The sequence below is a fragment of the Malaya genurostris genome, chromosome 3 (assembly GCF_030247185.1).
Source record: "Malaya genurostris strain Urasoe2022 chromosome 3, Malgen_1.1, whole genome shotgun sequence".
NCBI classification, from domain to species: Eukaryota; Metazoa; Arthropoda; class Insecta; order Diptera; family Culicidae; genus Malaya; species Malaya genurostris.
Genome location: NC_080572.1, coordinates 99,043,787 through 99,071,299, shown reverse-complemented (window position 1 = coordinate 99,071,299; position 27,513 = coordinate 99,043,787). Strand labels below are relative to the sequence as shown.

At 36.0% G+C, this 27,513-nt stretch overlaps 1 protein-coding gene across 1 annotated transcript; it reads right to left on the bottom strand.

Moving 5' to 3' along the window:
- Window positions 1-894: 894 nt before the first annotated feature.
- Window positions 895-27,513, bottom strand: LOC131436233 (glutamate--cysteine ligase regulatory subunit). Its single transcript, XM_058604854.1, has 3 exons — window positions 26,711-27,513; window positions 9,669-10,245; window positions 895-1,894 (listed from the first exon to the last, which is right to left on the bottom strand). The coding sequence occupies exons 1-3, from the start codon at window positions 26,816-26,818 to the stop codon at window positions 1,755-1,757; spliced, it is 825 nt and encodes a 274-aa protein (XP_058460837.1). The 5' UTR covers window positions 26,819-27,513; the 3' UTR covers window positions 895-1,754.

Genomic DNA, 27,513 nt, shown 5'->3' with positions numbered 1-27,513 from the left:
TTCAATCGGTTGAAAAATGCTCAACTTACAGCGATTTAAAAAAATGGGTACCCGGGTACCCATTCGGGTGGTTAAAGGTGTTTTTTTTTTCGAGTGCACAACGGTTAACTGGACATCAAATCTAATTCCAATTAGTTTTCGAGTTGTAAATAGTTTTACACTAGTCGTTCCAGCTGTTAGTTTACTACATTTGTACCTAACATATACAATCTAAAAATGCAAGTCTATAAATCATATTCGACATCGACAAAAATTTCGTTTCTCAATACACCAATAAAGAAAATGCAGAGACGAGAGCGCCGTGATCCGTGAATGAAATTTCTAACAAATAAAATCTTCTTGACGCATTGGAATTAAATTACACCGCAGCGGTCAGCGCAGAGCACAGCAGGAAAACTGCTCGCACGCCCTATTCTCGGCGGCAGCAACAGCCGCCGCGATGTGGTGACAACATTTGATGAATGAATGCTACGGATGAATGAAGCATATTTCATCGTTAGCTACCTTTCGAGGGCCTCCGAATGCTGCCTGTACTTCAGTGGGTTTTGCTGTGTCCCTTAAAAACCGGACCGATTGGTAGGCAAAAGAAGCGTAAGTCGCGCTCTTTAGGTGCAGCGATTGGAATTTGCTTAATCTTGTCGATGCTGCCTTTCGGTATTTTCTCGTTCACCCGCTCGTTTTCGGCAGTGTTGTTGTGACTTGTTGCAATTCAATAAATTATGCACCCGCAGCTTTGTGACCAAGCAGCATTTATTGGATTGCTCTGCTTGCCGATCCAAATTTCGGGGAATTATTTCGGCAAATTCGACAGTATCAGTGCGGCAAACAGAACATCCAGTCTGAGACGTTTAACGGGACATGTTGGTCGGTGATATTTATGGGATTTGCTGTGAATTTGAGCCTTCGGTATACTAAATCTTTATTTTACCCTTCTTTCGTGTTCTTTTCTTCTTTATATACTTCTTCGTGTCTAAAATTATGTGAAAAGTCCCTATCAAAAATAGTCTTTGCGATTAAATTGTATAAAAATAATTAACAAACAATACACTTTGTTCGTAGCGGTTACAACATAACTAAAAATGCATGAATAGTTAAGATTTCAGAAGCTTACCTACAAAATAAAATAAAAACCTAGTTGTTTTGTTAACTGGTTCCCGTTTTTACTCTCAGTAGTAGTAATAACTATATTTTAATACATCATTCAACGAAAAAGTCCCTGAAATATACTCCTAGTATTATTCCGTTGTGGTGGTTACCATTATAGTCCACGTGCCTATCTGAATGTGGTGGTTGTATATATCATCTACATCACATAGTTTCTACACGTTCTTGTATTTAATGCAAAACTGCCACCTAGCGTTCGTTAACATCGATACTTCTTGCAGAGGTACTTGCGAATCAATTAGTTGTATTCAACATTGCATGTTATTCGTATAGTGAGAAAGCGAATGCCTAGAGCCGAGACATAAACCACTGATTATTTTTATTTCATGATGACAGTGAAGGCCGTAACTATCATAACAATTTTCAAGAGTAAACGATTCTCACTCATAAAAATCACGAATGTCACGAGTATGCCAATTTGACTTTCATAAGCATTCTGTTGTTTAGTTCATGTACTACGATTCTAGAAATGTAACTGTGCCCATGACTGTTACAGTGTGAAAGCCTATTCTGTCCAACTAAAACATACCCTAATTAACACGACCAACCGATGAATTACACTGACTATGTAGCAACAACTTCTAACACACTTAATTTCTAGTTAAACCGACAATGAATCCCTTGGCTGCCAGAACACCGCGACATTTGATGTGAACTTGATAACGGGTTGTCCATGTAGCTCGATACGCACGCAGTTCTAGATCGTCCAACACTTGACGTGGTAGAAGTTCTGAAAAGAAGTGGAAAAATTATTTTCAATTTCAGTTATTGATTGAGCGCATGCTAAAATCTGCGCTGTATAACTTTAATTGAAAGCAAACAATAATGAATGTCAAACACAATTTCATAATATCACAATTTACAGTTTAAAGTGGCTGCCCACACTAAGCGCCCACAAGTTGCTACAGGCCCGTGCGCAGGGGGGGGGTTTTGGGGGTTTTAACCCCCCCCCCCATGAAGATTTTTTTTTAAATTAAGTTTCATGAACAATGGAGTACTTATTATATTAAAGTGCAAATAACTTGACAAATTCATATTTTTTATCATTTTTTTTATCAATTTATAAACTGACATAATTTGAAGTGGATGAGGCGCCTTTTCGCCTTTTGGACACCCCCCTCTCCCCTTGAAACCCCCCCCCCCCCCCCCCCCCCCATGGATGATTCCTGCGCACGGGCCTGAGTTACTATGTCATGTTTTCTCGTGAGTCTTTGGAGACAGAATAGTATTCAGCTGTCTATACAATCATTTTTCTGAAAGAAGTTCACAATTCTTATTCATTGAAACTGAAAACACTAAAATCTAAAGAAAAATGTTAAATGCTAGTAATTTTGAAAACTTTCCTAAATAAATTCAATCTTCAGTTAGAACGAATAAATATGATTTATTCAAACCGGTTGATTCATATTGCGCACAGATTAAAATCATAATATTTAACAGATTAAGAGAAGCGGCATTGATTATCTGCTATTTCTGTCATTTATCAATGAGAAATTGAATATAGTCTCATATAAAACACAACAAAATAGGGGTATAAACTAAAATAACCTACAAATCGATATACTTTGAAATTGGAAACACAAATCCTCCCGTAATTACCGAGGTAGCGAAGGTGAAATTCTAACTTTATACTATTAACACTACACGAACAAAGGGTACTAATCTCAAAATTATTCTGACTGATTCATTCAATCTAGTCACGGAAAGAAGATTCTCGTGTAACGTATGGACGAAGAACCTATAAACTCTTTTCGCTTCTTTATACAGTGTCTAGTTGATTATGTTCAGAGGATAGTTGTTGGCCTATAATAGGAACTAATATCACTTCATAAATGATCTTCCTTAAGACCGATTTGTATGCTTGAAGAACCAATTTCGCTGTACGGAGAAAATTTCTCCAGGTAGTAGAATCTCGTTTCCCGGTATCTTCAATGGCGTATGTTTGTTACGCGCTCAAAGAAGGTCTCTCATGTGACTTTTGATCAGGACTTCAGGATTTCGTATAAATTGCTTGTCATCTACGACTATCTACTGACTACATGTCAATATGGTTGATAAAAATCGTTTACGTTCAAGGACAACGAGACTTCTTCTACTCAGGTCCAACCCATCCCAGTAATTCGGAAACGGAGCTTCACAACAATGAAACTCCTTCATCAAATCAACGTAGCTTCTATCTGCTACCAATGTACAACAAGGTGCGCCTTGTCCAGCTAACGACGAGCCCAAAACCTGTACAAATAATAGCAATAAGACAGATTAGTTTCTTCAAACAACATAGAAACCAAGCCAATGCACAATGATCCACAACCGAAATCTTATGCATTTAATTCTATGGCATCTTCTGCAAAGTTGTAGAGGGTGCTGACGCAGGAAATCAACGAACATACCAACACACGTGTAAAGGAAGATAACAAAATTAACTTTTCTACTGAAGTCGAGTATCTGGGACGCTCTCAACTCCCATTGAATTTAGGAGAGGGCTAGGATAAAGCTGATTGGAAGAGCAAGGATCCACACGAGTTGTACGATCTTCCGAAAATCGTACAGCTTTTTGACTTATTGACGACTTTGCGAAGATGATAGAAACATACATTGGACTGAAAGCCGAAACTAGGACCGGCTATAATTGCGTTGAAAATAAAATACATAAAAGCAAGAGCCTCTGAAGATGAAGCACTATGCCTCCCATCGATAAAAGATGATGATGTCCAGCAGAGAAATTCAGAGACGTATTTTGGCAGGAAATCGTGCGTACTTTGGATTCAGAAAAACCTACGATCGAGTGAAGTACGCCACCGCAAGAAATTGACCATGTACAAAACGCCAATTAGACCGGTTGTACACTACGATGGGCTGGGTATGTCATCAGGATGCCGAACGGCAACCCAGTGCAAATGGTTCTTGAATCTGATCCGGTAGACACAAGCAAAAGGGGAGCACAGTGACCAAGGTTTACATGTTTGGTGGACTAATACCACCGGAACAGGTGTACCGTAGTGTTGGGAATCGCTACCAATACTACACAGCTATCTAGGAGGTTGCTCAAAAATTGACATTAATTAGCACCAATTACTATCTATAGCAGAGTAACCGTACCGAGCAGACTATTTATTAAATGGTCCAAGGGGCGCGCTGCTAACGTAAAACTAACGGATTAAAAATATCGACTTCGATTAAATATGCAACGAAACATTGGCATAAAGGTTGACATTAAGGTTCTACTTACAATTTAATAGAAAATATCCATTGCTGAAAACGCAAAAGTATGAACCTATTTTTGTCATTTTCAAAATAATGGGTTCAAAAAAAATTATCATTGCTTCTTGATGAAAAAAGAGGGTAACGGCGCCCTTTTGCACTTGAGCATTCTATTTCCATCTCATGCCTTCATCGCATAACTTTGAACATGAATCATTTTTCAACGTACCGGTACCAAACTATCAGATGTTTTAAAATGTTTATTTCAGTTTTTGTCACACTTTCGCATTAAACAAATGGTTTTAAATCCTCCAATGATCTTTTTTTTTTTCATTAAAAAAAATCCCTTTCCAATTTAGGAAACATTTTCGTCTCAAGTTTTACAGTTCGTCATGCTTCTGAATATTTACTAGTGTCACATAATTACACCACTTCTCAAAGCTGGATGACTTCATAATTAGTAATGTTGACTTTTCACTTGTTTAATCAATGATTGAACATTTCTAAAGTTACTCGTTTACAAAAAAAATCCTCAAAAATATGAGACAAAAATTACACTTTATCTACTTGATTGCGCCGAGTTTTCTTCTCATTTCGCTGCCAAGTTTTCTCAAAATGTTATGGAAAAAAAGTTTTATTTAAATTACCATCAGCAATTATAGTTTTGGTATTCATAACATTAGATCAATTATATCATTGATATTTATATTTCAATAAAACTGTTCCGTCTTCGTGTATTAGTAAAAAGTGCGTGTTAAATACTAATGAAATAAACAACATGGTAAATCTAGTAGCACTGGTAACATTCTGATATATGTCAACATAACGCCGTTAAGTGTGTGTGTTTCATCGGCGACCCAATAATTTTTAAAAGTCGAATTGATTCCAAACTGGTTCTAAAAATATCGTGTGTTGTCTCACTTTTGGCTTTAGGTCTATTTCAGAAGTATTTTGACATTTTGAACCTGAGAGTGTAATAGTGCAATATTTTGTTTTAATTGCTCTCGCAATTGCAAATTAATAGCACGAATATAGGATCAACGATAGGATGAATAAAGACCCATTGAAATGAAATTAGGAACAGAGTAGTGAACACATCAGAAGTGTTTCTAGCTATTTTTCTTAATGTGGAGCAAGGCGAATTAAGCAGAAATATGACACTATTGTGGGTAAAAAGTAGAAAGATTTTGAATTATATTTCGCGTGGAAACCTTATTCGTCGAATTTTTTTTCTAGGTTGGTATGACTGTCAGTGATATCTGTGCTAAGTGTCACATCAAAATATTCATTAGTGGTCTGCCTTTCTGAAGTATTAAAAGTACAGCCGGCGACTTTTACAATGAGTGAAATTATTCAACAAAGAACTTCAATTAAATTTTGTGTGCGGAAGTGTTTTTGATTGGTACAAGATCCAGGACGGCCATCAACATCAACGGATGATGAACACGTCAATAAAATCAAGGAAGTAAATCAAGCACCAACTCGAGAATCGACAATTAACAGTCAGAGACCTTTCTGGGATCGTTGGAATATCGGAGGAATTAGTATTATGGGAATAATGGGCCGACAACTCTTGGTTTTTGCCCCGTCGCATACTGCATTGATTGTTCGTGATTTTTTTTTGCCAAAAATTCAATCAATATCATTCCGCAACCATCGTATTCGCCTGATTTAGCTCCGTGAGACTTCTGGCTATTCAGCAAATTCAAATGATCATTCCGGGGAAACCGTTTTGAGTCATTTAAAGACATCAAACGTAAATCGCTATGCACATTGAAGGCTATTCCGTTTCGAGGATTGCAAAAACGTTGACATAAGTGTATTGTGGTCGGGGGGAATTACTTTGAGGGAAACGAAATAGGTTTGTAAGAATAAATAAAGTTCTTTGAAGTCTCGCTATTTTTTGCCCACAGTAGTAATCATAGTGATTTTAGTGGCTGAATCAGGTTTTTGAGGTAACGTCCTTATAAATGAGATGGCTATTGGGGCATGCACCGTACAAGCTCAGAAATGGATTCAAAAGTATTGTCCGGACTCTGATTTATCGAAACGAAACATTTTTTATTGTTTTGCTGAATTTAAACATGATCGCACAGACACCGATGATGGTGCACGTTTTGGTCGTTCAATTGAGGTGGTTACTTCAGGAAACATAAAAAAGATCGCAAATTGGTTCTATCTAATCGTAAATTGAGATTAGGTGAGATAACTGAGGCCATAGAGATATGAGAAGGGAGTGTGTTTACAATTATGAATGAACATTTGACTACAAGAGCGTTCACCCAAAGTCGATCAAACCAAACAGTGTGTTGATGATTCAGAGCAGTGTTTGGCCTTGTTTAAAAATAATATATCAGATTATTTTGCGTCGATACGTGACAATAGATGAAACATGGATCCATGGAGGTGGAGGTGCTCGAGATTAGTTTGAGTAGTATCATAAATCAAATAAACATAGATTTCCGACTGTACGGTGACACTAACAGCACCTCTAGTGAGAAACGGGTGTACTTTTTTCCATTAGCTACTGTGGTTTTGTTAAATGCGCAGGCAACTTTATGCATGCATTTTAGGAGCATTTACGCACCCATTCTCCACCAGACGGTGCTTTTGCTGTCACGGGTTGCTCAACTACATTAGTATTGCACTGGGAAATCTATGTTTATTTGATTTATTCTGCATTCTGCATTGTATTCTGCAATCGAAAAGGAAATCGGTCCAATGAGGTACGCACATCCTTACTCAAGAACGAGAATTCATTTACACTTTAGATGTCTGTTTGTAACTGTTGCGTAATCTGGATCCATTATTACACGACAGAGAACAAAATGATTATTTGACAATAGGCTGAAGCCGGCATGAATGTTCCGAAGCGGCCTAGGGAGGCTGATTGATCATTGATTGGAGGTTTAAATCGCAACGAAATTATCTAACAAGAAGTACAAAAGAGGTTCAACTGTTTCTCCATCCACCTTATTCAGCCGAAATGACTTCCTTATCTGTGTTCCCACACCTATAGCCATCTCTGAGAAATCGATGGTAGTTTTGTTTCAGAATTTTTGACTGCTACTTCTGGAACCTGAAACCGGCAACCTTTATAGAAAAACATAAGTTTGTGAGAATCGGCTAGCCATCTTTCAGAAATCGAAACAGAAATAGAAGAGTATACTGAATAGTTTTAAGATATTTCCTCCTTTTTACATCGTTACTAATGATAACGTTTGCATTAAAAATGCAATTTTTTTAAAGTAAATAAAGAAAGCTAAGACAGATAGTTGCATCTGATACATTTTCCTTGGAAGGAAATTATTTAGGCTTACTTGCAAAAAAATTCGACGCCTCTGCGAGCGGCTTTTCGGCAGTTAACCGAAACATTCGCCATGGCGGACTAAAACATGCGTGTATGTAGGTTTCTTCGTTTTATTAACCAATTCCTTCTAATGATAATAATTAAATGCACTTGTTAACAGATGCTTGAAATTGGATATTAACTCATCATTTTGTAATTCTGGAACCGAAAGCCGAATAAGGACCCAACCTTTAATAGCAGCCTATGTCTCGTATAAGAAAGGTAAAAATCGTTCTCTTTTTTACACTTGAACCTTTTGCTTCAATCCCTCACAGTCCCATCGAAAATATATAAGTATTCGCATTATTTTCTATACTAATTCGGAAACTCTTATTAATTCATAAGAATTTTTTAATTTGCTCTCACCAGCGCCGCTTTTTCGTATTAATGAGCCCGGGGGCAATATTTTTTTGTATGCCCCTAGCTAATTCAATGTCTTTTTCTGTTCGGTTGGTCCTGTCCGGGGCCCCTAAGACCGTGGGCCCGGGGCACCTACCACCGCTGCTCCTATATAAAAGCGGCCCTGGCTCTCACACTTCCAAAAAACAAAAGGTACTAAAGACGCTACGAGAAGAGTTTATAATTTGGCAGCATCATGATCGTACCCAGGATTTCATTTCGGGAGGGGCCCGAAGATTAAAAAATAATGTTACTGAAGATTGCTTATGTACCTTATTCTCGGTGTGCCTTTTACGGTTGTTTTTAACATACACTTTAAACTTTTCCACTGGAACTGATATAATTTTTTGAAAATGTTAGACCCTACGGGCTCCCTGTAGTAATTAATTGTTTCCATCGATTTTATAGACAAAAACTTTTAAACGCGTTTTCCTCGAAAGCAGGTTTTGAAAGTCCGTGTCCATCGTCATTCAAAAACTACTGCACTAATTTTTTTCAAATTTCTCACACACTTTCTACATATAAAAAAACAGATCCCAACGTTTTCCTTTTTGCTGTTTGTTACTTTGAGGAGGATTAACAACTACAAAATGGTGGATTTTTCGTGAAAAATCGCAGTTTTCACATTGAACAACCACCAAAAATTTAAAAAAAATAATCAAACAGAAACGTTGGGGTCTAGAAAAACTTCTACTATAACTATGATACGTTCATTTGTTCACTTCTGATTAGTTTGCGCTGAGATACAGTGGACACCGCAAATCATAATTTTTAAGAAGCGTCTCCAAAAATACCTCTTCACCGACTTATTTCTCAATATTTTTTCACGAAAAGATTACAAAATGTGGTTCGAATGATGCTTTTTGTCATGCAAAATGTCATGTCATGAGAATTCTGGAAAAAAATCGCAGAAATTATGATTTTTTTATCGTTTTGACCCTACCCCTATGAAGGCTGTTTTAAGGTAGACCACGGTAGACAGAAATCCCATAGCAACGAATCGTCGTGTATTTTTCAAATTTGAATCAATGATTGAATTCCTATTGTCATCGTAATCGGTTGTGTTTGGTACATAACACGTAAATTTTTGTTCAGTATTGTTCCACCTTATTTAATTGTGTGGTATAATGTTTGTCGTCAACCCAACTGTAGTATTGATGCATCGTTAGAATTATGCAAGTGAAGCATTAAAAGTTGCAAAATTCACACAATGAAAATCAACGTACGTTCGATTATCGATCTTCAGAAGTAGGGAAGAAGTATGTCAGTTTTAATCGTATTCACGATATGTCTCTGACATTACCCACCCACCATTTTTGTGGATCCCTCCCGAGATAAAATATTAGGTACAGGCCTGATCATAGTCACGTACTTTTGACACTGGCTTTAACGTAGATTGTTTTAAAATTCTGATTTCGTAATTGCTCGAATTAATTTCTTTCTCGAGATTTTTTGAGTGGAAGTAAATTCGCCGAGACAGCTAGTTTTTTATAATGTTTATAATATCGTAGAAATAGCCAATCAGTAATAAACCAAACGCTCTGAGACAACTTACCTTGTGGATCGCTATGGGTCAACAGTTGAATGTCATTCTTTCCGCAATACTCCTGCAATTGAGGTGGTACTACACAGCAAGCCGCCAAATTAATCTGAGTTATTGATGGATGCACGGTCGATGCCTCGTAGAGATTTTTTAATGAATCCACGTCCAGGTCGGCGATTCCCAACTGGCCAATCTTATTGTCGATCGCATACTTCTCCAAGCTGCTCCAAAGCTTCTTCAGATTATTTACCGCATTATCAGTTCCAACGGCCCACTCGATCACACCTTCCTTCACTTCACCATTCAATTCCCTATCGGCAGAGTTTGGCACTCGTGGATGATAGGCCAAAATCACGTTATCCAAGTAGGAAACGTTCAACGATTCGAATAATTTCTCAACCGCATCTGTCAGACAAGTTTCCGAATAGTGATTCAAAAATATTTTCGCTCCGATCTTGATATCTGTTCGCTTGTGCTCTTTCACCTTTTCCAGCAGATCGTCGTTCTTGCGAGTCACCAATCCGGGTTGCTTTTCGGTTGCATCGATGATCTCCGCCTCGGCAAATGTGGATCGTAAGCAGTCCATCAACTGTAAGGGAAGTCGAACGGAATTAGCAAAGGAAAATTAGCTAGTTATTCAAATCATGCTTTGGCAGCCGATCAAAAGTAGCGCAATCGGAAACGGGGAACTATAAATAGGTCGACCGAAAAACTGTGATTAGTCAATATTTCAACATCAGGCAGTTTCCAACAAAGCAACAGTGAGCACTCATATTTTCCCAACGCGACGTTGTTGGACTTTCTCCCTCGTCGATGTCACTAAGGGGGCGTTCACAGACTATGCCATTTGTTTATGTGATGTTGCTAATATATTTTCAATGAACAAATTGAATGAAAACATGTCATTAATGACTCATTAGAACCTAATTAAAAGTTTTATGATCTATGGGAAATAACGGGTTACAGTATCTGAACAATGTGATGTTTTCCTCACAAGGAATGCAATCCACCACATCCAGTAAACATGGAACTGAATTCCATTTCAATCGATCTGTCACGATTTGCCGGAAGATATTTCCGGCCTTGCACTTACGGTATCGAATTAGTTTCCAGCTAAATTTAGTTCGAATATGATTTCATTCCAGAGAAATACCGCACACCAAATAAACTAGTGGTATTTCGAAGTAATGCATATCACCAGTCATCATTGAGCTGTTACAGGGAACTGTTATTATAATTCAATAAATTTGTGCGTTTTAATATCATAGTTCTCAACACTTTACTGTAATGTCTAGAAGAGGTGAATTGAATCGATGAATTCCCTTACCTTGATAAATAAAGATAGTTCTAAAACCATGTAAGGCGTCTGGCACAAATTATGTCACGCAAAATTTCTACAAGCACAAAGCCGTTTTTAAGCGAATAGAACTCTACGAATCTTCAATTCCGGAATCGCAAAATGGATCCAAATGAAAAGTCGGTAGTAGTTTTCTAAATATTTTTAAGAAATCGATGAGAGTTCCACTTCTGACTCTTTGGGATGTTATTTCCGGAACTTCTGAATTCGGCATTTGGAAAACAATGTGATCAAAAGAACTTTAGTCACACGACAATTGTTTAGACCTATGGATCAAAGTAATTTAGAGGATAGTTTTTCAAAATCTTTCCTTTTCGCATCGATAATCAACTTTGAATTATGTAGCCGCTCCGAACTTCGAAACATTTGAAGAATTTCCTGTGAAATTTTCAAGCCTATTGGAATGAAACTCTGGAAGTTATGGGCCTATATCTTTGCATATCTCATACTGCGAAGAAATAAGAGCTCGACACACATGCCCAAGATTTCTACTTCGTTTGACTTGAAAACTTGACAAAATATTCTTGAAATGTTTCATTAGAACAATTATAAAAGCAAAAATATGATGTTTTAAAACTGTTAGACCCTGCGGGCTTCCTTGAGTAATAAAATGTTTCCATTGATTTTATAGACAAAATCCATTAAACGCGTTTTCCTCGAAAGTAGGTTTTGAAAGACAGTGTCCATCGTCATTCAAAAACTACTGCACCATTTTTTTCAAATTTCGCACACACTTTCTACATATAAAAAAAACAGAACCCCAACGTTTTCCTTTTCTTTGTTTGTTACTTTGGGGAGGATTAACAGCTACAAACGGTGAAGTTTTTCGTGAAAAATCGCAGTTTTCACTTTGAACAACCACCAAAAATTTAAAAAATTAAAAAAACAAATCAAACAGAAACGTTGGGGTCTAGAAAAACTTCTACTCTAATTATGCTGCGTTCATTTGTTCGCTTCTGATTAGTCTGTGCTGAGATACAGTGGACACCGCAAATCATGATTTTTAAGAACCGCTCTCAAAAATACCTCTTCACCGACTTATTTCTCAATATTTTTCCACGAAAAAATTACAAAATGATGTTCGAATGATGCTTTCTATCATGCGAAACATTTTAATTTATTTTGTTGAACGATAATTCTGGAAAAAAATCGCAAAATGATGTTTTTTTCACAAACTAAGATTCAAGTGAAAGGTCTTCTTGTCCCATGCAAACTTCCTGAATTTCAGTTTATGTTTGCACATGGGGTTGCTCCAAATATGTGCATGAAAATAGATGTAAATATTTTTATTTGTGTAGTTACATAAATAGTGAAAAATTTGCGTCTGCTTAGAGGTTTAAATTGAACCGCTATAAGGCAATGCCAGTTCAATTTGAACTGCTTTAGGCACTGATGAGCCAAACGCGAAAAAACGAAGAAAATAGTTGCATATTGTTTTCGCCGTTTTAATTTTTTTCGAGCAAATTAGAAGAACTCTGTGTGTGGTCAGGACTACTTGGAGCATATGTGTCGACACATTATTGTTCGCTCGACAAAATTATTAGTTCACTAAAGGTGTAAGAAAAAAAAGTACAACTTTCATATTTGAGCCTTATTGAAAATATTGCAAATAAAAAATGTACAAAATATCGATTTTTTAGATATTTTGGAAGATGTACCTTTTTTATTTTCAATCTAAAATTGTAGCAGTCGAGTATTATTGCTGTAAATTATTTCAAATATGGTAAAATATGGTGGATTTCTTAAGTTGACTTAGGACATGCAAAGGCCCTTTCGAAATTAGTTGGAATAATTTCAATTCTATATTCATTCAGCTATCGGGACTTCAACTAGGAAAGTCATGTACACAAACAATTGACACCAGGTGTGCTCCCAATAATTTGTCATTTTTTTCGATAGGAAAAAAAACTCGTTCGGCTTGTTAGAACGGTTTGTTGTGGTTTCTTCCTACAAAAATAGTATGAAAATTCAGATGTTTTCTTCAAATAAAAAAGAAAATTTGTTGTTATTCAACGCAATTTAGAAATATTCTACAGGTATGTAGCGTATATTTAGACCCGCTTCATACTGGGCAATTGAAAAACGTGATTTAAAGCATTTTTCGTGCATCCAATTCAGGTTTCGACCTAACGCACGCTCTTACAATCGAAATTTTTTGATGACGACGACACGCTAGCGCAACGACAGCTGGCAGAAACGCTGGAAGTTCAACAGCAAGAAATTTCCAAACGTCTACAAACCATTGAAAAGATACAGGGTTGTGTAATTTTGGTTCTGCATGTACTGACCGGGATACAAATGTAGAACCGAATAGTGGTGTGTGATATGTTGCTTCAACGGTACAAATCATGCATCGCATTGTCACTGGTGGTAAAAAATGGTATTTTTAGTAAAATCCATAAACGGGAGAAATCATGGATGAATCCAGGTGGTGGTGTGGTGGGACCAGACCGGTTGGATCTATTTTGAGCTTCTGAAACTTGGTGAAACTTTCAATGGTGTTCACTACCAACAACAAATGAATGATTTGAGTCGGTAAGTTGCTGAAAATTGTCCAAAATATAGAGCTAGACAGAATTAGAGGATTATGCTTCATGATAATGCACCATTGAAATATGATTACGGCACTTTGTGAAGTCTTGGACATGCAGCTTACTCAATAGACCTGGCCTCAACCGACCGTCAACTTACGCATGGGTTACGCACTTTCTGAGCTGCGCTTTGATTCTTTCGGAAATTTATGTTGAATCTGACAAAACATTACGATAGTAGAAGTGGAACAAATGATCGGAAAATATAACTGAAAATTTTTCTTCGCGTTCTGCCTTCGGCTTATCAGTGCTCAAAGCAGTTCAAATTGAACTGCCGTCTCCGTGTAGCAGCACTGATGAGCCGAAGGCGAAACGCGAGGAAATCGAAACAAAATATGTACTTATTGTACAAACCAAAACACCCTAAATGTTTTTTTTTAAATAACTATTTATTGGAATATGAGTTAAAATTAAATTATTAAGACTTAAATTGGGTGTTCAGCCACAAGTGGTGACTTTTCAGCCCTGTTATATATATATATATATATATATATATATATATATATATATATATATATATATATATATATATATATATATATATATATATATATATATATATATATATATATATATATATATATATATATATATATATATATATATATATATATATATATATATATATATATATATATATATATATATATATATATATATATATATATATATATATATATATATATATATATATATATATATATATATATATATATATATATATATACATGATTTGGTTATTACCATGAAGACATCATTTGCTTCCGCAATTCTGAGATTTTTGTGTAGGGAAAATTCTAAACCTACTTGTATTGTGTAATGGGGAAAAGGAACTTATATACTAACTTACTAACTAATACAGAGAGCGAATCGATTCAATTGAAGATTGCATCGATTTTTGTCGGAATTTGCTTATAATATTATGTGACATTACATCTAATGGTTCTATATTTGTGAGTCTGTGTAACTCATTTGTACTAAACCAGGGAGGACGCTTCAGAATCATTTTCAGAATTTTATTCTGAATCCTTTGAAGCGTTTTCTTCCTGGTGGAACAACAGCTTTGCCAAATTGGTACCGCATAAAGCATGCCTGGTCTGAAAATTTGTTTATAAATTAACAATTTGTTTTTTTAGACAGAGCTTAGAATTTCTGTTTATAAGAGGATATAAACATTTAATATATTTATTACACTTTGCCTGGATTCCTTCAATGTGATCCTTGAAAGTGAGTTTTTTGTCATACGTTAAACCTAAGTATTTAGCTTGATCAGACCATGTCAATTCCAAGCCATTCAATTTGAGAATGTGATTATTGTTTGGTTTAAGAAAAGAAGCTGCATTTGGTTTAATTTTCCATTTTGACAGATAATCACTGAAAATATTTAAACTTCTTTGTAGGCGACTGCAGATCACTCTTAGATTTCTACCTATGGCTAACAGACTTGTGTCGTCACAGAATAGCGATTTCTGACAACCAACGGGTAGATTTGGAAGATCAGAAGTGAAAATATTATACAAGATTGGAGCTACGCTCGAACCCTGCGGAACACTGGCTCGTACGGGTAGCAATTCAGATTTACAATTCTGATAGCTAACCTGAAGAGTACGATCAATTAAATAATTTTGAATCATTTTGATCAAATAAATAGGAAACTGGAAATCAGACATTTTTGCAATTAAACCTTTGTGCCAAACACTGTCGAATGCTTTTTCTATGTCTAGAAGAGCAACTCCAGTGGATAACCCAGAAGATTTATTTGATTTTATCATGTTCGTTACTCTGACAAGTTGATGAGTAGTTGAATGTTCATGACGAAATCCAAACTGCTCTGGTAAAAAAATTGAATTCTCATTTATATGAGTCATCATTCTCAACAAGATAATTTTTTCAAAAAGTTTACTGATAGAAGAAAGTAAGCTAATTGGGCGATAATTTGATGTTTCTGCTGGGTTTTTATCAGGTTTTAGGATAGGAATTACTTTAGCGTTTTTCCATCTTTTTGGGAAGTAAGCTAATGAAAAACACTTGTTGAAAATTTTAATCAGGAGTCTCAAGGCAACATCGGGAAGATTTTTAATAAGAATATTGAAAATTCCATCATTACCAGGAGCCTTCATGTTTTTGAGTTTCCTAATAATTGATTTAATTTCATCAAAATTCGTCTCAATAATGTCATCGTGTGATAACACTTGGGTTGAAATATCATCATATTTCAGTGAGACTTCATTTTCAATAGGACTCACAGCGTTTAAATTAAAATTGTGGACACTCTCGAACTGCTGAGCAAGTTTTTGAGCTTTTTCACCATTTGTAAGAAATATTTGATTCCCTTCCTTGAGAGCAGGAATTGGTTTCTGAGGTTTCTTAAGAATCTTAGAAAGTTTCCAGAAAGGTTTAGAATATGGTTTAATTTGTTCAACTTCTTTAGCGAAATTTTCATTTCGCGAAAGAGTAAATCTATGTTTAATTTCTTTTTGTAAATCCTTAACTATGTTTTTCATAGCAGGATCACGAGAACGTTGATATTGTCGTCGACGAACATTCTTCAACCGAATGAGCAGTTGAAGATTGTCATCGATGATAGGAGAATTTAATTTAGTTTGAGCTTTGGGAACTGAAAGATTTCTAGCTTCGATAATGTAATGATTCAAATTGTCAATTGCTGTGTCGATGTCCGCAGAATTTTCTAAAATAGTTTCATGATCCACATGATTTTCAATGTGAGATCTGTAATCCAACCAATTAGCTCTATGATAGTTGAAAATAGAACTAATTGGATTAATTATGGCTTCGTTGGAAAGTCTGAATGTTACTGGAAAATGATCTGAGTCAAAGTCAGCATGAGTAATCGGTTCACTACAAATGTGACTTTGATCTGTTAGAACTAGATCAATTGTAGACGGGTTTTTCACGGAAGAGAAACAAGTAGGATTACTGGGATGAAGAACTGTGAAGTAACCAGCTGAGAGTTTATTATGAAGTATTTTACCATTACTGTTATTTTGCCTACAATTCCACTGGACATGCTTAGCATTTAAGTCCCCTATTACGAAAAATTTCGATCGATATCTTGTAAGTTTTTGCAAATCGCCTTTAAAGAAATTTAATTGTTCGCCGGTGCATTGGAATGGTAAATATGCTCCAGCGATGAAATAAATTCCATGAATGGTTTCAACTTCGATTCCCAAGCTTTCAATAACTTTAGTATTGAAAGAAGGTAAAATTCGATGTTTAATTTGTCGTTGGACAAAAATGGCAACTCCACCACCCATTCCAGTAAACCTGTCAAATCGATGAACCACATAATGTGGATTACTTTTCAATTTTACATTTGGTTTAAGAAAAGTCTCTGTCACAATGGCAATATGAATTTTGTGAACTTTGAGAAAATTTTAAAATTCATCTTCACTCGATTTCAAAGATCGAGCATTCCAATTTAAAATATTCAAATAATTATTTAACATCACTGTTAAATTTTAAATTCATTATAATATTATTTGCAAATTTCCATCCGATTTGAAATGCTTCAAAAAGTGATGAAGTCGAATTCATTTGGATGATCATTTGAAAAAGTTGATCTTGTAGGTAGATCATTTTATTTTCAGTTATATCGCCTAAATCGACTTCATTTAAAGAAGCGAATGGCATTGAAGGAATATTTGTAGGTAGACTGCCATTAGAAGAAGATGATTTGGTCGGTCTACCTATTAATAAATTGTTTTCGTTAGAAGAAGAACTGCAAGGCGGTCCTGTGTTTTGATTATTTACATTAGAAGAAATAGGTGATAGATTTCTACCTAATATACCAGTATAACTGACATTAGAAGAAGATGATGACGAGGTCGATCTACCTGTCAATAAATTATTTTCGTTAGAAGACGAATTGTCAGGCGTACCTGTTTTTTGTTTCGAAGAAATCAGTGCCTTAGAAGAATTAGGCGTGGCATTTGTAACGGTTTTTTGATTTTCAGGTATGTTCTGTAAATTTAAGGTCGTTGATTTGACTTGTTGTCGAAGCGAACGAGCGTTTAAAATTTTTTCCCTTACAGGACATTTCAAATAATTGGATTTATGATTTCCATTGCAATTTGAACATGAAAATTTATCAGTGGTTTCATTCATTGGACAATCGTCTTTCGAATGCGATTTACCACAATTCAAACACCGTATATCCATATGACAATTTTTGGTTCCATGACCGAAGCCTTGGCAACGACGACATTGCGTTAAGTTTGCAATACGATTATGCCGTTTATAATGTTCCCAATGAATTTTAATGTGGGAAATGAAACGTACTTTTTCTAAAGTTTTCAAATTGTTTACATCACTTCAATTGAAGTGTATTAGGTAAAGTTCATGGGAAATTCCAGAGCGTGGTTTAGAAGTACCATTCGCTCTTTTTTTCATAAGTATTACTTGGGAAGGGGCAAAACCAAGCAATTCTTTTAGTTCATTTTTAATTTCATCAATACTTTGATCATTTGATAATCCTGTCAAGACAGCCTTGAAGGGTCTGTCTGATTTTATATCATATGAATAAAATTTATGAAGTTTCTCGGACAAATATCGAATAAGACGTTCGTAATCTTCCAATCCATCCACCAAGACTCGACATTCTCCTCTTCGTCCGATTTGAAATGAGACTTTTACTTCCGGGAGAAAAGTAGAAAGCTCAGTACGGAATGCTTTGAAGTCGGAAATCATCACCGTCACTGGTGGCATAGATTGATGTTTCTTCCCAGAACGACAAGCGTCTATTTTGGGAATTTTTGAAGAATTTTCTTCTATGTCACTACAATTGGATTCAGGAAGAATCTCGTAAATATTGTTAGACGGCATAGGATCAACGGAAGGGAAATCCGTCCGTTGTCTTTTATTTTTACATTCAGATTCTATAAGATCGTGAATGTTATTAGAAAAGTGTTGAATAACGGATTGTGATTTATTCCGTATTGAATTATTTTTAGCCTTAGGCTTGTTGCCTTTCCGGTTGGACTCAGGCATTTTTGAAATTAATGAAATTTTAAATTAAATTAACTAGGCTCAATTAGTCTTCGATTAGACTCCTAGCTAGCCTTAAAAAAGGCTGATTAATTTCTTAGTCACTCTAATATCACTCTTTATATCACTTAGTCACTCTTTGTATCACTTAGTCACTTAGTTAGTGATTCAGGTAGCCTTGAAAAAGACTGAAGCCTTGAATCAATGAAACTCTAGGTAGCCAGAAAAAAATTCCAGGAGCCAAGAGTTATACGCGTGCGGTGCGAACGACTGTTCAACACCGACTGACACCCTAAATGTTATAAATAAAGGTTGTTGGACAACAAAAGAAAATCCAGATATCTCCGTTGTGATCTAGCGAAAAAGTTCTGCTCGTTGTATACAGAGATGCAAGGTAAAAATTTCAAATATCTTCAGACAGGGTTGTAAAAGTTTGTATATCCGAAAAAAAATCTGCCGTCAGCAAGCATTTCTTGCTGGCAGCAATTTCTCTATAAAGTAAAGTATGATAAGCTAAACTGACTTGGCGAGTAAAAAAACAGGTCCCGACTATTTCAAAAGTCTGTAAGTTTTGACGAAAGTGTGCGAAAAACTCGATTTTCAAAAGTCTGCACAACAAAAAATGTCTGCAACACTATGTGCGAAATCTGCAGATTCACAGACTAATCTGCAGATCTGGCATCTCTAGTTGTATAGTTCTGTTTGACAAATTTGTTTACGAAAACAAATTTCAACAGGTCGCTAAAACAAACATTGTTACCAAAAATTTATTCAATTTGATTTTGATGGACGATGCAACTAACGTCACAATGGATTGTGGACAGCTTCTGGTTCAAATAAATTAATCTCGCTAAACCTAAGGAAGGTGCTTTGGTTAAGTCTGAATTAGTGTTTCAAGATAAATCTGCTCGCAAATTGATGATTTGGCAAGGCATATGCAGCTGTGTGAAAAAAGCGTTTTATCACTGGAGCATCTATGGATTCATTGTCTTCAAAGGAGTGTTTCTCCTTTCATACGATCACACAACGGTCCTGCGAAGTTCTGGCCTGACTTAAGAGGCGGGTACGGTCTAACACTTTGAAAAATCATTTATTATTTTCTTTGTATTTTCTCGTAGTAAAACATTTCAAGAATATTCTGTGAAATTTTCAAGCCTATCGGAGAAAAACTTGACAAGTTATGGGCCTTTATCTTTGCTTATCTCATATTGCGAAGAAGTAAGAGCTCGGCGCACAGGTCCAAGATTTCTGCTTCGATCGACTTAAAAACTGGACAAAACATACTTGAAATGTTTCATTATCAAAAAACACAAAAGAAAAAATATGGTTTTGTGAAAATGTTAGACCCTACGGGCTCCCTTGAGTAATAAATTGTTTCCATTGATTCGTCATTCAAAAACTACTGAACCAATTTTTTTCTAATTTTGCACACACTTTCTACATATAAAAACCAGACCCCAACGTTTTCTTCTTCGTTGTTTGTTACTTTGGAAAGGTTTTACAGCTACAAAATGGCAAATTTGAACAACCACCAAAAATTTAAAAAAAAATCAAAAAGAAACGTTGGGTCTAGAAAAACATCTACTCTATCTATGCTGCTTTGATTTGTTGACTTCTTATCTGGCTGCGCTGAGATACAGTGGACACCGCAAATCATGATTTTTAGGAACCGTTCAAAGATACATCTTCACCGACTTATTTCTCAATATTTTTTCACGAAAAAATTACAAAATGTTGTTCGAATGATGCTTTTTATCATGCAATAAATTTGAATTTATTTTGTTGCACGATAACTCTGAAAAAAAGTCTCAAAAAATGATATTTTTCAGTAATGGAGTAATGATCCATCTTGTGCCGCGAAGCAGTCTTTAAACAAGTTACTCATCATACTACAGTTAATAAATTATACATTCGAATTCGTTCTCCAAAACTACATATTTGTAACTAGGACACATTTTTGATACGACGTGACATTGTGACGTGTATATATTTTAAAACTAAAGCGAAACGTTTGCCATTCAAACGTCGATGACTATATTTCATACAGATTTTACTTTAAAATAAGACACATCAGCGCAGCTAATGTTGTATCCACCCTAAAAATAAATTAACCCCTGCAACCGGTTGAAGCAGTGCTTGAAAAATATTATAAAAATCAAGCGATATACCAACATCTTGTTCTTGTTTTGTTTCTACTTCAGCTGAATCTGTTTATGCTTAGTCATCGTGACCATCGACTTTCTACGTGATTTTACATGAAACAACTGGCATAACGTCATAATGGTGAAATTATCGAACCGGTGCTCAGCAGAGAGTTTTCCACAATTCAGGGTAGTGCTCTGGCCAGGCTTCGCAATGAGACCATCATTCTAATCTTGTCGTAGGTTGATTTTACTTCGTTTATGACGTCATGAACAAATATACAACATGATAACAGTATTGTTATCATCGAGGTTGTTAGTCTGATAACATATTAAACGTGATGTCTTGAGATAACTTTTCTCATTTTTCTTTATTTTTTATTCTAGTAGGACAATAATTACGACATTTAGTTATACCGATCACTTGATTGATACCGATCAATTTATGAACATTTGTTCATGTGAGTGATTCCAGGAATGGGTAGCGAGTCATCCGATTTCACACACTCTTACCTGGATAAAACTTTGTACACGTTTTCAGTATGACAAACTTTCATTTGGCACGGGTATACGGCGCATGTATGCTCACATGACCAAAAATATGGGTACTCAAAATTTCATTTCTAAATATCTCAGGAACAGTTACTTCAAGGAGAAGAAGCACTGCGGGAAAGCTTATTGCTCTTGAGCTGTAAAATCATTATTTTGTATTTATTTGACTATGTTTCATAAAAAAAACTTGAAGTTTTGACAATTCTTTAAATAGATTTGTTATTCAATTTCAAATCACGTAGGCTCTTGTACGGAAATCTTGTCACATATACATTCAATAATACTTTGCAGTGTTTTATAAGCCTCATTTGTATATTTAATACAGTCCGTAATTCATGCGCCTGTCCCATTCTCCGTTTTCTTCTTGACCACCTATCATTGAGCTGCAGGAGTTTTGGATAAAAAACGCGGAGTACTTAAAAATCTGCCTCTATCACCGACCATGCTGCGTAACCATACTGGGCAGCAGGGAGTATCAGTGTATGATATTGAGTAGCTTCCATATGTATTTGCAAACTACTGGATTTCAAACCGTAGAATGTTGTATTAGAAGCCACTTTACGCAATTTCCTACATATAACGATAAAAAAATCACAAATATTGCATAACATGTACTATTCGATGATTTTTAATTCATTGGAAAGAAATCACTTTTTCCTAAGTTTATCGAAAAATATGGGCTTCTTTCCTCGAGCCGGATTTTTATGTCATATTAGTGTTGATTTTATGCCACTCAATGCCAAGCGCATGGGACAGATCGATCTATCATTTGAATCTAAGTTTTTTTACCCGACTTTTTTATCAACGCCGTTTTTTCGTGAATATGACTTACTTTACTATGGGGCGCCTTCGGAAATATGAATAGTAATCGATGATAAAATTTGAATAGTAATTGATGATAAAATTCTCAGTAGTATGAGATATCCACAAATAATTCAAGGTTGAAGTTTTCTAAAATATTTGGTATAAACAAGCATTAGGGTGAAATTCAATGCCAAAATATAACGCGCAAATTTTCAAACACACGAATTAAACGAATCATCGCACAAAGCATATCTTGGAATATTTTCAGTCATTGGGCCGTATGAATAAAACGTAGCATGCTTGAATTTCGGTAGTAAATGCTACGTGTGGATCACGTTCCTGTCAAAACATGCTACAAACTGTAGTATTTACTACAAGTTTTCGGTAGGTAGCTCTAGAGGTTGCTACTCGTGTGTTTGCTGATAAAGTGAAGTACAGAAAATAAAAAAGTGGCATTTTTACAGATGTAAGTACGTTTCTTGCTTTGTGCATGCTTATGCCAGCTTTTGCGGCTCTGTGTCGATATTGTATGCAGTAAATGCTTAAATTCGGAAGTAGCATTAACTACATGTTCGAGCGTTATACTCTGTGGACTTTGTTTTTGAGAAGATACGACAAACAACAGACTTTACTACATTTTATTCATACGGCCCATTGAGTACAGCACAGCGGTCATACGACACGTTCACAATTGGCGTCAACCGGTGGATACGTGCTCGCTTACAATACCATCTGTCATACGACATAGAATATGCAGTTGATGATCGATTTACAAGACAATTTAAAATAGCAATGATATATGAACTGGTACATAAAATGATAGCATTGCTGACGAATCGCAACTTTAAAAAATAACGGCAAGGGACGCGAACGAAGTGAGCTCATCACCACCAAAAAATACGTTAATGGTAGCTAATTCAATAAAAATTCATTAATTTAACAGATCACGGGAGTGTTGACTGTCGTTCCATAGAATGTTGCGACGTTGCTTAGTTGAGGCGTATTGTATGTCATTGACATTATCGAGAATTTTGGAGAGCTGGGCTGAAGTAGACCGCCCGTAGTTGCATTCCGTGGTTGATCTAGTGAGTGAAAATGCACAATGAATCAAGAAAATGGTACTTTTGAGTAGCTATTGGTTATCACTGTGTTTACTCATTCACTCAAAACTTCCCTCTTAGAAAAAAAAGCTCAACGGTGGTTCTTCGTTGGTCCAATACGTTGGATCGTTGGAATCAATCGTTCAATGGTAGTCCAACACGGGACCTTCGTTTGCCGATTTTGAAACAGACCGTTGAACCGAATGCCATTTTTTTCATTCAACAAACTCGGCAGACAGAGGTTAATTGTTGAACCATTTTTAATTTGATGAGTTGAAGCCCCGTTAGACTAGTTTTACTGGAGAATTCCCGTAGTTTTTTTCCACTTTTTTTAACTAACACTACATACCTGTACAATACTTCTACTGCACTTAGAAAAACAACAACACATTTTCTTTCTTTATGAAGGCAACACCTGATTTTCACACTATTTTTTCAAAAGAAAAAAAAACAACAAACCGTTCCAGCAAACTGAACGATTATTTCGTGCAGTATGACGTTCAACAAGCGTTCAATGACCAACAAAATATAATCGCTTGCTGAGTTGGTTTTCATTCAATAGTCAATACCGAGTTGGTTTTCATTCAATAGTCAATAGAGCTAGGCACAGATAATGTGCTACTGAAGAAGGAAATAAATATGTTTCTAGATACTGCAGGCAATGTTGCAAATATTCTTCGTGTAACTAATTCATTCACCCATCATCGGTACGATTATCCTGTCTATACTCATGCCCGTCTCGAACAACGTTGAACTATTCACTGCACGAAAGAGAGAAGGGTGAAAATGAATAAGCAATAATCAAAAAGATCCCGAATCTACTAATACATTCTTCGCTACCGGTATACATCGTGCATTCCTCTTCGTGAAGCATTCTTCATCTAATAAATTCATCATATCTCGTAAGGTAACAGCAATGGGGATGCTGGGATATGGTTCATCACACACACATAAGACTACGGTACTAATACAGAGGAAAACGTCTTAATTTGCTTGTTGCAAAGACAGCACGAACGATCATCGCGAATTGGGTTTTGACGATGATCGCTACATGAATATTCGTTCCATATTCGCTTTAGGTCATTCGGGGGTATGTTCAATGAGAATAACAACTGCAAGGAACGAAGCAGCGTCGGCTTCGTCCGCACTCGAATATACGGACAAGTCCAAATATCAGAGCGATTATCGAACAAAGGCAAAGGGAAACGAACGATGATCATTGGCGTTCGTTGCATTTTAGATATTCGAGCAACATTGACTGCATGTATCTCAATGAGTATCACAGGAGAGGAATTGTGTTTGTAGGGATGAGAAAAGATCTGGGATATGTCTAGTTAAACAACGCAATCTCAACAGACACTACAATGCACGAAATAAAACTACCAAAATTCGTAAAACTTCAGACAGCTATTTAGTAATCATCCACATCATTTGTTAGTTAACTTTTCCAAATGTGTATCTATGATAAACATTCTTATTTGTCGTACAAATAAAAGTGGAATTAATAATTCATTATATATCCACCGATAGACCATAAAATAAAAAGTGGGCGTACAGCGTGATAAAAAACAACGTTTAAGCCTGAATATCATCAGATAAGTTTATCAGGGCAGCCAACCACCGAGAAAAAACATTGAATTTTCTTGTAAACATTGTCGATAATTTCGGAGAGTTGGAGAGCTAGGCACTGGAGCGGAGGATTTACCTGTCTTTTCGATTCTTCCTTTTATCGAACAGTGCAGTATTTCATACCACTATGAATGATATAGCTCTAGCACTATTTTATACCACTATGAATGATATGATCTACGTCGATGAAATAAGCTGCTTCAGGATGACACATAGCAATACATTTTCTACTTTGAATCGCATTCATCTCTACGTATTCTTCCTTCTGAATGTTGGCTCTAAAGCAGGAGCATAGATTTTCATCCAATGAGCCCATGTCCAATCCAATGAACCCATGTCTTTCCACTCAGTTGAAATCATTTTGAAGACCGTTACTGTTTACTACACATCGCATCTTCGGGATTGAAAAAAAAACTCTTTCTGAAGCTTCATTCGTAGGGAAAATGCTCATGGGTGGTGTTACCACCTCTTCTCAACTTGAACGTTCTAATTTGTTCCTACTTATTCTCATTCTTCTGGAAACTCGTAATACATTATACATATAGTATGAGCCATTTAGATTAATTCACCTACCGGATAACGAGTCTTTGGTAGTTATTATTATGCCCAATTTTCCACACGCATTTCTTTTCACAGTTTCCGCATATAACAAGGTTTTGTTTTACATGTTTTTTTTTTAATACTGTACGTAACCCTTGTGAGAAAAAAAACCTTAGTGTACATAAACATAAACAGTCAACAAATTTGCTCATAATAATCTCTTCTCCGATAAGCAATCATTCTCGAGATATTTAGGCATGAAAAGCAGCCCCGTACCCAGGATTTCGTTTCGGGAGGGGCCCAAAAAAAAGAAGATTGCTTATGTACCTAATTATCGGTGTGCCTTTTATGGGTGTTTTTAACAGACACTTTAAACTTTCCACTGGAACTGTTATTGTATTACATTTCTCTACTTTTACTGTCGTGTTATTTCTGTAACAAATGTCTGAGACCTTCTAAATAATTATATATCTGCTTTTCATTTCGGGAGGGGCCAGGGCCCCCCTCTGGGTACGATGAAAGGCAAGGTAATTAAATTTTTTTATTGAATTGCGCAATTTTACCAAGCTATATGCAATTCTACATTCAATTATTGTTCCTGTATGTAGACTTGCTAAAATGGTACAATTCACGAAACACTATATTCTTCGTATTTCACCCTTTTTAAAAATCATTCTGAAATCGAATCGGTATCTCAATGAGTGCAAAACAAATGCTTTGCTATACTGAGAACATGTGTAAAGTTTTGTTTAAAATCGGAGTATGTGAAATCTAATGACTTGTTATCCATTTTCAGAATGGCTCATATGACAGTCGTCCCTCCGGTCTATCCTGTTTGTTTTATTTTTTCTAGACCATTAGCGTGTAGCGAGACTATATTTCGAAGCTGTATTAGAATAAAACATTCCGGAAATGATAACAAATCAGTTTTTATCGGTATTTCAAGTGCGTATTAGATTTAGAAACAGAATTAAAACCAAAAACCCATGTGGTTTCAGTTAATGATTGAATCGGCCATATGCGAAAACTCTATTGGTCAATGTTTATAAAACTCAAAATGCGGAAAACCCTACAACCACAAATTGTTTAACTTACTCAACATCACGACTACCCACATTTACGCTTATTTTCAACACCCCAAGATCGATAGCATGTGCATTAAAACAGCTCAAACAGCAATAAATTTTGCAATCGTGTAAATTTCCGATGTGTATTTCCCCGTTTTACTACAACAGAAACCAAAGTAGAAAGCTGCTTTAGAAGTATCTTTTTGCGCTCAACACAGGAATTCGGAACTGGTGACCGTCCGGTGCAGTCATGCTGGGAAAGAACCTACCTCATCTGTTGGTTTCTGGCCTGCTTTCTTCCGAAGGTCGCTCACATTTAGCACATTCCCGGTGCTAACAATCACGTTAATGTTTTCCTTCAACAAATGGGACAGCATTTTCACTTTGTCTTGATGTATACTTTTCAATGGATCGGTGGGTTGTATAATGATTGTCAACTTTCCACAAGACGAAACAATGTTCGAATCAGTAAATAGTTCACTCACTTCACAACCTATAGCGGTGGCCTTGAAAGATAAGGTTACTTGGGTTGCTTCCACGAACTACCACAAGGCGTAAAGTTTGACGTTGATCCGGGGAATATGTACACCAAACACGGGATGTTTTCACACAGAATTATCACTTTTTAAATTATTTGTCTAGTAACACTTCTTAAGTGAATCGGATTGTGATTTTTTAAAGGTAATTTGCGATAGCAATTAGATATACGGCAGATGAAAAGCAACTAATAGCCTATGGCTATTTTTACAATACCAGCAATGTGGAATGACTAAACGAAATAAACAGGTTCACTGAGCAGCATCTTAAATACTAAACCGGAGTACTACGGAACTTCTACTACTCTATTGGTGGGGCAAAACTTCTAATGTCTCTCAAGAGAGCATGTTGTTTTTGAGGCAATATTTTTATCAGCTATTTCATGATCACTAAACACAGCTGTCGAGGTTCTACAGTCTATTCACAATCCGTGTTGCATATGTCATAGGTACATACTAAGGTAAGCTAAATCTCTTGCTGCTCAACGCACTCGTATCACAATATGTGTGTGGTGAGAGTTTCACACTATCGATTA